The sequence below is a fragment of the Juglans microcarpa x Juglans regia genome, chromosome 4D (assembly GCF_004785595.1).
Source record: "Juglans microcarpa x Juglans regia isolate MS1-56 chromosome 4D, Jm3101_v1.0, whole genome shotgun sequence".
Taxonomy (NCBI): domain Eukaryota; kingdom Viridiplantae; phylum Streptophyta; class Magnoliopsida; order Fagales; family Juglandaceae; genus Juglans; species Juglans microcarpa x Juglans regia.
Window position 1 is genome coordinate 19937902 of NC_054600.1, and position 11358 is coordinate 19949259.

The 11358-nt window shown below is 35.8% G+C and overlaps 1 protein-coding gene across 1 annotated transcript; it reads right to left on the reverse strand.

Annotated features, from left to right (window-relative positions):
• Window positions 1-4007: 4007 nt before the first annotated feature.
• Window positions 4008-5895, reverse strand: LOC121260614 (peroxidase 72-like). Its single transcript, XM_041162554.1, has 4 exons — window positions 5464-5895; window positions 5163-5354; window positions 4717-4882; window positions 4008-4492 (listed from the first exon to the last, which is right to left on the reverse strand). The coding sequence occupies exons 1-4, from the start codon at window positions 5689-5691 to the stop codon at window positions 4080-4082; spliced, it is 999 nt and encodes a 332-aa protein (XP_041018488.1). The 5' UTR covers window positions 5692-5895; the 3' UTR covers window positions 4008-4079.
• Window positions 5896-11358: the final 5463 nt, after the last annotated feature.

Here is an 11358-nt window from a genome sequence, read left to right on the forward strand (position 1 = left end):
TTTCCACCTTTAATATTTGGTAGTTCTACAGACCCGCTCGCAAGTCCCGCTCGTAGATCCCGCTTGATGTGGTTGCCACGTGGCAGCCATGTCTTTATTTTAATTATTAAAAAAAAAAAGGAAAGAAGAAGGGGATCCTTCATTTCACAATCCCGAAAACCCCTTTATGCTCCTCTAGATTCTCCTTCTCAGAAGTTAACCCATCAAATTCAGTTAGAAGAAGAAGGAGGAGGAGGAGAAGGAAGAAGTAGAAGAAGAACAACGGGATCCTTCATTTTTGAAAAGAGGAAACATCATTTTGAAGCTTGTGATTTTCTAAGGTCTTTTGGTTCAATGAGTTTTCCAACTCTAACTTTTCTACGATGCAGGCCTCATATGTACTCTCATAACTTTTGTACTCTATTATCAATGTTTCCCATTCAATAATCTTTCAATTGAGAAAATGATTTTCATGGGTAACATTTTGTAAATTTGATTCTAAAAGTGGCTTTGTAATCATTAAGAGAATAAACATAATCCAAACCTACCTGCAGCCTAAGCATCAGTAACTCCTTGGATTTGGTTGAAAGCTCCAGCTGCCGTGTACATTCTTCCAGTTTCTCTTTCACAAGTATAAATTCACAACATACTTCACCCAAACTCTCTGGTAGAGTTTTGGAAAAAATATCCAAGTACACGTTCACTAAATGTGTTTCGCAAACTTCTTCAATCCTCTGGCAAAGCCCTTCCTACAAGCATAATGATCTTTTCAAATCCTCTAAAGGAATATCTCCACACAAGTTCTCCATGGAGGCGATGGAAGGGTAAGGTGGAGGCGACGGAAGGGTATGTTGGCTAGGTTTCATTTTGTGGGGGCAAGCTAGGTTTTGTTCTATTTCTTAAAGAAGATGAGGGTTTTTAATTTTGGTTTTTAATTTTTTAATTTATTCTGTGGCAGCCACTCACGCGAGAGCTGGGAGCGGGATCAAGCGGGTGGTGGGCATAGCTTTTTTCCTAATATTTAGAAAGTTAGCAATCAGTTTATCGACCCCATCTAGGTCATAGTTGACTTGCCAATCCTAATAAGATATTGTTATTTTATTTTAGGACAATGTTAGGATGTACCAAATGTGCATCTCAAATATGCACATTAATGTAAATGATTTTTTTCTTTTAACTATTTTTTAAACATCCTAATCATTAAGAAAAAAATACGAATTCACTAATAATCACGTCCTTAATCTTATCTCAAGAGCACACTTAGATTGAGATAAGACTACACCATGGGGGTTGGACTGACTTGAATGCCCAAAAATTAGTGTATGAGACTCAAATCTTTCATAACAAACTGTTGACTAAGAGTACTAGTGAAGGCATTAAGCTGTGAGGGGTTTGAACAAGTGAGAAGAATATCATCTACATATAATAGTAAAAAAATAGTGCCTAGAGATGAGTGATATATGAAAAGTGAAGGGTCAACAGAGCTACATTGGAAACCATAGGCAATAAGGAAAGTACTAAATTTATCAAACTAGAAATGAGGGGCCTGTTTTTAAGTCATATAAGGCCTTGTTTAGCTTGCAAACCTAAGAATAAAAAGTAGGATGGATAAAACCTGGAGATTAGTCAATAAACACGTCCTCCTGGAGATCACCATGGAGGAAGGCATTCTTGACATCGAGTTGGCGAATATCCCAATGGCGAACAAGGGCAATACTGAGAATGATCTGGATATTGCCGAGCTTGATTTGTAACAATCCTGCCCTAGGAAGGTTGGACTCCCTACTTACATACGTATTCTTTTTTTTTTTTCTAATAATATGCGATCAGCATGAACATAACACACGTGTACTCTAAATTTCTAATTTAATAAAGGGGAACACTTGATAGACATTCTAATTGAACATTCATCCAGAAAAGACTCTTAGAGTCCATCATAATTACACAAAACAAAACTAGTTCTAGCTAGGAAGGGACTCCATCCCTACCATGCATACAAAAGGAACTAAGTCAGTGTATATGGGATTACCGTCACCCCACCATAACGGTTACACCATACCAAAAGATACATGGTTTAAAGTCAAACCCGACAAAACGTCCCGACAAGGGACCCATCCCAACATAAAAACATCTATACATATAACCCATCATCCATGCAAGGTCAAACCAACAGGGAAGACACTAAGTGTCTGCCTCTCCCTCTGCAATAGTGCCTTTCTTCTCAACCTCTTCCTCACTACCTGGACGTTTAAAACATAAACACAAAGTGAGTCTAATACTCAGTAAGTAGTACACCACGCCGTTAATGTACTAATCATCTATTCTTTTTCGTTTGAAAACATGCATACATAAACATTTTGAGAATTTGACAATGCTTTCATGCATAAACATTTTAAGGAATAAACAATATTTTCATGCATAAACATCTTTGAGAAATAACTATGCTTTCATGTTTCACTTTCCTTTTGGCCGGTACACACTTTTACGCCCTGTGTGTTAGGATTAACAGTCTTCCTTTGGACTTGATTCCGTCCGTGGCCGCGGGTTGGGAATCCCTCAGTCAAAGGACAGCACTGGGTGCACCTCCAGTATTACTTACCTGGCATTGCAATCTGCCTAGTCCTTTGATACCATCATTTATTTATCAGATTCATGGCCATTACGTAGTTTCATACATTAAAACATTCATTTCTTTTTAGTCATTTCCTTTACTTTCCTTTGCAATCAAAAAATTTTCATTATCTTTTTTAGTCCGATGCATATGCATTTTAATGAACAAGATACATTTCATGCTATATTACATATAGGAATAATTAATAAGTTTCTTGAGAGAGCATGCATGATAAGTGTTCATGATTTTAGAATGATTCGTGAATGCACTATTTTATACTTTACAACCAATCATAACTTATAGGATGTTTAACAAGGGCTATCAAGAAATGGCTTGTACATACTATATATTCATTTACTATTTTCTTTAGAAGAGCATTTGCAATAAGAGAGAGAGATATTCTTTCATAAAGATTGGTGTAAAAAGTATGGTCATAGCTACTTACCTCTATGCTTCTCGATAATTCCAAAGTCCATATAGGTCTTATTCCAATAAATAACATAAGCGTGTTAATGAGATGGAAAGGGCCTAAAACAGAATAAACGCCGCATTCAATGCAGCCCAAGGCTCAAACAGCACTCATCAGTACTAAGCACTTCATAGCTCGGTGAGTTGACGGCAAAAGGATAGCTCGGCGAGTGGACAACATGAATATGTGATCTCCTACTATGCAATGCTCCACTATCGTGGAGACCAGGTTAGCAAGTATAAATAACACTACCTGCAGCACACAAGTGAGTAATCGAACACAATCATAGTCAATATACTTCATCTTCAACCTTAGCACCATACTGACCTAAGTATTGGAATCAACGGACCCCGAGGTCTCCCTTTTGTCACTATGCAAATGATCGTATGAGCATTAACGTAGTGGAATTGCTCAAACTCGCGAAACACGACATCAACAAGGTAATTCCCCTGGTTCAACCGTAAGGTCACGAAATTGTTGACTAAAAATGAGATTGATGCCACGGGAGTAAGGCTTTCTTGCTTGCACAAGGCTCTGATTACTATAAAGACAATTGACCAGCAGGTGTTTGTGAAAAATTCTTGCACACCGTGAGAGTCTATTGAGAGCCCTTTCGTTATATGTACATGTACATAGAAGTATTTTGTGTAACATTACAAAGTTTGAAAAAGTAAATTAAGAGGATTTGGTGGATGTGATTTCCATTCTAGTGCATGTAGCCGTTGGGTGTAGAGTTTCCTTGTGTGGAATTGTATCCGTTGTAGGAGTGTCTGAGCATTTTCCTTTATTTTATGCTGTCTGGTGACCTACCTACTAAAATCTTGAGATAGTTTTCGAAGATTAATATTACTTTTCATCTTAGATCTTTTCATTCCCAATCACTCATAAATATAGCACATTTACGCGGGTTCATATACCAAGCACTTAAAAAACATGTCATATTATTATTAACTAATCAGGAATACATTGCAGGAAAAGCACACGACACTCAATGGAACTGCAATGTTATAATGGAGCTAATCAGGAGTTAATCTTCCTGCAATTCTTTCTAATCTCTCCCCTTGAGCCTGTCAATGGAGAAACATTTCCCATCTTAATCATGGACTGGGCAAACTGCTTGAAGAACAGCTCATTGTTTTCTGAATATTTCTTCACCAATTCCATGGATGCTTTGTTTTTTGTGAGAAGAACTTGATCAGAGCTTAAAAGGCCTTTAGAAAACAACAAGTTCTTGAAATAGCTGTTGTCAAATTTTGTTGGGCTGACAAAGTCCAAGAAAAACAGGTTTTGATCACCACCTGATCTCTGGCATCTGGTTTTCAACTGGGCAGCATATGATTGATCAAGTGTGCTGTCGGGTAGCCCATTGCCTGACTGGTTGTAGAGTCTCTGCCTGAAGCTGGTGCACCGGGCATTTCCTATCGTGTGGCTCCCTGCATAACAATTATTCAAACTTCAATAATCTTCTTGACATACTGAATTAAACCAGGTTAATTTAGATGGTGATTTTGTTTTGAAGTTAAACCAGGTTAATCACATGTGTTCTGGGTAATTTAGATTCCTCCACACCCATGCCCTCAATCATTTATCCTTAAATTAAGGACCCAGATTATGGTTTGGCACAATGGTAGGTTCAAGCTAGCTCTTTAAATATTACCAGATAGCACAACAAGATCAACGACATTAAGTCCTTGTCGCTTGAACTTGGTGAGGATAGTCTGGAATGTGTTGTTTGGAGCAGGGATGTTGTTGTTTGAGCCACTCAAGCTTGCACCTCTGGAGTCCCTTCTTCCTAATGGAACCTCCCAGCTGGGTCCACCACTCTGCATATTCAAAACATGGTCAAGTTCTTCTTATACACACACACACAGATGTTGGCTAGCCAAAAGTTGTTTTTAGGTAAAAGTATATTTTCTTCCATCAACAAACTATAAAGTTTTTACATTTTGTACCTCAAGCTAACAAAATTCACACTTTGCACGTTCAATCTTAACTTTCAAAAATCTCAATGGACTGAGCAAAAAACTCATTTTCTTTTATATAGTTTAGGTTATTCTGTCATGCAGCAAAATTATGACAAGACTTAAAAATATGTCACTTTACTAGAACAGTGGAGTCTCTAGCAGCTAGAGCCACAATATCAGCACAAGATACTGTATGTGGGCACTCTTTCTCCAAAGCAGATTTTATCTCGTCCAGAACTTCAAACCCTCGAGCAGAGTTCCTGTTTGGGTTCGACCTCTTCTCACTGATTATGCTTCCGCGGCTGTCCAACAGTAGGGATGCGTCACAGCCCTGCATGATATAAAGAGTTTTTTGGATATAAGTTGACATGCATGCATGGATAATGCAGTGTAGTCTTTATAACCTATTAAATGAGATGAGTTTTGGGAAGTTGGAAGACCTGGACAAAACAGTCGTGGAAATGGAGCCTAAGCAATGAAGCCGCCATGCGTGCTTCTTTGGCCACAGCCTTGGCCACTATGGACTTCACAATCTGTTGAGCTTTTGGGCACGAGTGATCATAAAACTGTGGGTAGAGGTAACCCCCATAGGTCTTGCCAGAGAAGCAACAAAGGGGAGCAAAGGCAAAAAGAGAAAGAACTAAGAAAGGGTTCGTAAACTGAGACATTATTGTTACTGTCTCTCTCTTTCTGTCCCAATACTTTCAAGATCAAGACCCCTCTCTGTATAAAACACTCACAGAGAAATGGTCAAGACCTGCTATGATGAAAGCTGATGAATGGCATTAGGGGGGATTTATAGGGGAAACTTTTTGTAGACATTTGACAAAGTCCTACGTAATTAAGAGAGAGAGAGAGCAAAAAACTGGGAAGGGAACAAAAAAGTTGGAGTTGGTATCTATCTTAGCTTTACATTAATGTCGAAGAAAAAGGAACCCAAAAAGTGACAAGAGACTTCGAATGGGTAAGTAGCTTTTCCAAGCATGGGCTTGCTTGTTCATCACGATAATGCATCAGCTATAAGTTCCCTTATTTTAACAGAAAACGGCAATCCATTGGGTCGTAGATCGTTCTCATAAAAACCGGTGGAATGAAAGGTCTAAATCAAGAGCTCTGCTTCTTAAGTAGCATTATATTAATTTTACGTGTCCTCTAGTCATGAGCTTTAATTCTTGTTTGTTGTAAAGATTAATCTAGAAGTTTACAAGTTGGTCAACCTGCAGTACTGCATCTATTCCTGGTTGTTTTTGGGTCAGGAGGTGAAAGACATTATCATGAAATAGAGAATTCAGGATGGTGCCAATAGTGGTTCGATGTTGACTCACCTGCTCTGTTGACAACACGAATGAACTCAAAAATTATTGGTGCCATGCATCCAAGTGCGACTATGTAGGAAAGTAAACCCGAAGCCAACTAAAAAAATAAAGCCTTTACAGCAAGCTGAATCTTTCATGTTCTTGTCACCTTAAACTACTTCGGTTTGCCATGTTTTTTTTTTTCAGTCGACCATGGCCGTTTCCTAGGATCATCTTGTACAACTAGTGCATGTGGGCTATATGCTCGTCTATGCCTTCCGTATTGTTGAAATAGAGAGGGTTTTTTTTTAGCTTAGTCAACCTCCATTTACAATGTCAGTTGTCGAGTTCATAGCGAGATTGTATTAATAAAAAATGATTGGGTAATGAAACAAGTTTTTCAATGTAGTAAATGGACAATCAAATTACTTCTATAGCTTTTCTTTTTCTTTCTTTTATTTTTTATAGTGAATTAGTACGTGTTTGTGTCAGTAGCACTACTCTAAATTAATATAACGTGCTGAGATCACTTTTGTTTTTCTTTTTTTGGTTATAAATTGCAAATTAGTATCTAGGATTTCTTGTTTAACAATTCAAAACATGAGTTTTAAATTTTCGTAACATTAATACCTAAATTTTTAAAAAAATCGAAATTATGTATTTATGTCAATCTCTCCTTAAAAAAAATAATGGGTAGATTGCCACGTGACATCAATGTATCAGTCAACCACGTTTGATTGGTTGGCACATATATTATATAATGACACTCGTCACCCAATAAAAATTTGACATTTGGGCTTAGTTTGAATATTCTTGAGAATACCTTATTAATATTCACTATTTTATTATTATTTTTCACATTATTTTTATTACTATTCATTACTATTTAATATTTTATTATTATTATTCATAGAATACTTAAAAATACCTCATTACCCAAAATTTATTCAAACTTTGCAAGTTATAACTTAAATTTTATTTAATAAAGATGTGCAATAACTTTCCCCATTTGTTTTCTAGAAGATGAGTTGCTTAGTTCCCCATGCAGCTTTCGAGATGTTGCGTGCATAGGTCTTCTAGCTCTTTTACATATTTTTTTGTAGAGCTATTTAAATTTTTGTTTTCTTCTGCATTATGCATGCATGTTGACATTTCATACAACCTGACAATCTTATTTCGTAATTATAGGTGTTTGCCTGCATTGAAGGTTCGGACATATATAGATAAAGCTAATGCTTAGTCTGAAAACAAAGATAACGGGAATATTAGGTTAATCCTATCCATCCACAAATATAATAAAATTAAATTAAATAAAGATATTATAGGTAGGGTTGGAGAACCAAACCTTTTAGAGTACTAAAAGCATTTCATTTCCTTTATTTTTTTTTTATTTCTTAATTAGTTAGCATTTGATTCATTGATCTCGAGATATTATTTATAGAGAAATGATAGTTGTAATTTTGAGTGTGCAAACTCCGCGCAATTACTTTAAAAAAGTGAATAAATATATGACCCATGTGAAAAAAAAAATTAATTTTTTAATAGTAGACCCCACTCTTTTCAAAACGACTGCATGACGTTTGCGCACTCCATGACTGTATGTAGCATTGCTCTTATATATATATATATATATTTATATATACACATGATCTTAATTTAAATGTGACCTTTTAATAGGTTTAAAAGAATGATCTCAATCAAAATGTGGCACACCTCCTATATAGTGGAATACCATTTCTTTTAAAATTTATCTTCAATTATGATTTGGTGTAATAAGTTAAGATCTTTCACTCTTCAACCAAAATCTGACACATCAATTTTTCATCAATAAATGAGAAAATGTCCCGCCTACAGTTGGGATTAGAAACAAATTCAAAATTTAAAATAAGAATACAAGGCTGGTTGCCCGCCACTCCAAAATGATTATCAGATTGTTTGAAGAGGCGTAACCCTATTTTCAAGATATGATCGGCTACCATTCTAATTTAATTTGTTGCGGCCATCTTAGCATGAGGTGGCCATAAGACCATCCCAAACAAGATGGTCTATGACCACCTCAAACTGGGGTGGCAACATCCACTCAGGACTATTTGCAACCACCTCTACATTGAGATGGTCATGCTATCCATCCACGTTACGATGGATATCTAGAGAGGAGATCTAGTTGATCACTATCCTATAAATTTATTATCTTTTTAAACTTTTAACAAATTATTATAATATTATAGGTTTTATGTAGCTTTTTGTCTTTTTAACCGTTGTCATGGGGTCACTTTTTTATCGCTTCTCGTGAAATCCGTCTATCATCACGATCATTGCCCCTTTTCGTGGTGACGGCGGGATACGATGTTTAATTCTACCATCAGTAACATGCATCGGGCCCGACCTCGGGAGAGGTCACTTAGAGATGCATTTAAAGTGGCTGATTTTCTAGGGGACCAAATCCTAAGTGGTCTTAATTCCTTTAGTGCACTAGGATGAGGAGAGGGGACGAGCCACTAACTGAATCCCCCTCTCATGGTGGATGCCGTTTGGGCCCAATTTCTTCAGATTCTTCTGGTTTACTTGGCCCAACGCGTTAAGATGTCCCTTCCAATAGCAATACACAATATTTACAAAGAAGGGTCACTAAAATATACATGTACTTCAAAGTACATTTGGTTCTTAGATCTGAAGGGATTATTTTCTTATACATATAATTTAAATGCAACCTTTTAATATGGTGATATGACAATGGTTATTAGGACTGTTCATCTAGGTTCTGTCCTGGGAACCCGGGTATACCCAGATCGAAACCCGGGTTTTAAATCCAGGCCGAAACCAGGAACGAGCTAGCCTGGGTTAGACCTGGGCCAAAACCCTGAACCCAGATTTACAACTAGGTACACGAAATTTTTTTATTTTATTTTATTTTTTATTTATTTATTATTTTTACTAAAGGTTCATATTTAATTAACATAATTATTTTTTTAGTAAAATCCTATATTTTATTATTCTTTTTTCAAGAAAAATCGATTTGAAAGCATAATTCTTTTTATGCAAAAACTTATATATATTTAAAAAATTTCAAACCATAATTACTTTTTATAAAAAAGCCTTTATTTTATTAAAAAAAATTCTAAGAAGTCAAGTTGGAATGCATAATATTTGTGTTCTAAATACTATATGCATAAATTCATCGATGCATGCATCCCAATGCCATCCACTACATATTACATTATTTATTATTTATACATTACATTACAAATACAAAATTACAATATATGAATTACAAAATCAGTAGCATATCCATCAATGATTTAATCTCCACACCAAATGGTAACTTTAAGTAATTGGACTGAAAGAGATCCTGCAAAAAACAAAAAGTTTTGAACAAGGATTATGTACAAGGATTAGGACAAATTCCACTTACTAAATTAAAGATTAAAATGAGAACAAAATCAGCTTTGCTCGATACTTCTATACAAAGATAAAACTTGTGAGTTAATGACATCATACCTTAAAATGAAAGCTTAATTATGAGAAATCATTGGAAATTTCATTATTGAAAGCAACAAAACCTGACTAAGAGCTAATAGTAAAATCTAGGCATTACCTAAATTACCAAATCAGTGAAAAGATTAATCTTCATCATGTGATCCAAAATCTCACAAAATACAATGAAAATGACAAATTTGAAAATGTGGCTACAAATATATTTATTTCTTGTTGTGCTACCACTATGACTTTTAAAACACAAACACACACACACATATATATATATATATATATATATATATATTCCTCCATGCTTAAGAAAATTGTTAATAAACTTTATATATCAAAACCAAAAGTCAAAGAAATATGTAGATAATCAAACTTTATATGACAAAAATTTTGTAGAGTTTTCATTCAAATAGATATCCCTAGACAGCCAATTCTCTTAGCAAAATTAATAAACAAGAACATAAAACAGAGTTTAGATATCCCACCACAATAGATCAGGTTCGATCATTATATAATAAAGTAAGTTGTATACATGAGAGCCACCTTGAATAGAAATTTTTTATACCTCTATTTTGGAGGTTTACCATTATCTTTATTCAAAACTATATATGTTTTACATTGGCCAGAAACCATACTTTTGAAACATATTCAACATATTTCTGAAGCCAACCAACCTCTCAATGGCCTTAAAACTTCTTTGATTCGATACCCACGGCTCTAGCATTTTGTAGCTAAACAGATCTAAATAGATCTAAAACAGATCTACAAAGATATGCTATTTATTTTTCCTTTTATGTACATGGCAACAAACCCAATCTTCAAGTGCTTAGAAAAATATTTATTTATTTTTCCTTTGTTCAACTAAACAGATCTAACCCATTAAAATACTCCTCAAACATTCAAACATTCTCATCAAAACAAACCAAAATCAACAAAGAGAGAAGAAAACGTATCCAAGGATGAAGCCGACGGCACAAGGATGAAGACGACACAGCAAACCCAATAGAGCACCCAACAGTTGTTAGATCTCCCTGATAGCCACCAGCATCCATTGGTTTGGGACCTTCTTGCAAATATGGAAACATAAAAAATAATGTATTTAAAATCAAATATTAATGCGAACTTTTACCCAAGAGGGTCTCAGAAAACACATCAAGGAGACCAATCAGGAAAATCTTTGTTAAAAGGCCAGCGGTGAGACAGATTGTGGACCCATTGTCAGTGATAGGAATTGAAGAACGAAAGAGAGACGGCGGCGGCTAGGGTTTCGTATGTGTGAGAGAGGTCACTGATGAGGAGTGAAGAACGAGACACGGAAGCGGCTAGGGTTTTGCCTATGTGAGAGAGAGAGGGGGGATGAGAGACGGATGAGAGAGAGAGAGAGAGAGAGAGAGAGAGAGAGGGGGAGACAGGAATGAGGACCTGGGGTTTAGGTTTTAAATATTTAACCCAGTCGTTTGACACTGGGTTTGCTTTTTTAAAAACACTTAGGTACCAGATTTAAAATCTTGGTACCACTCTGAATTTGTTCTGGGCTCGGATAACCCGGGTTCC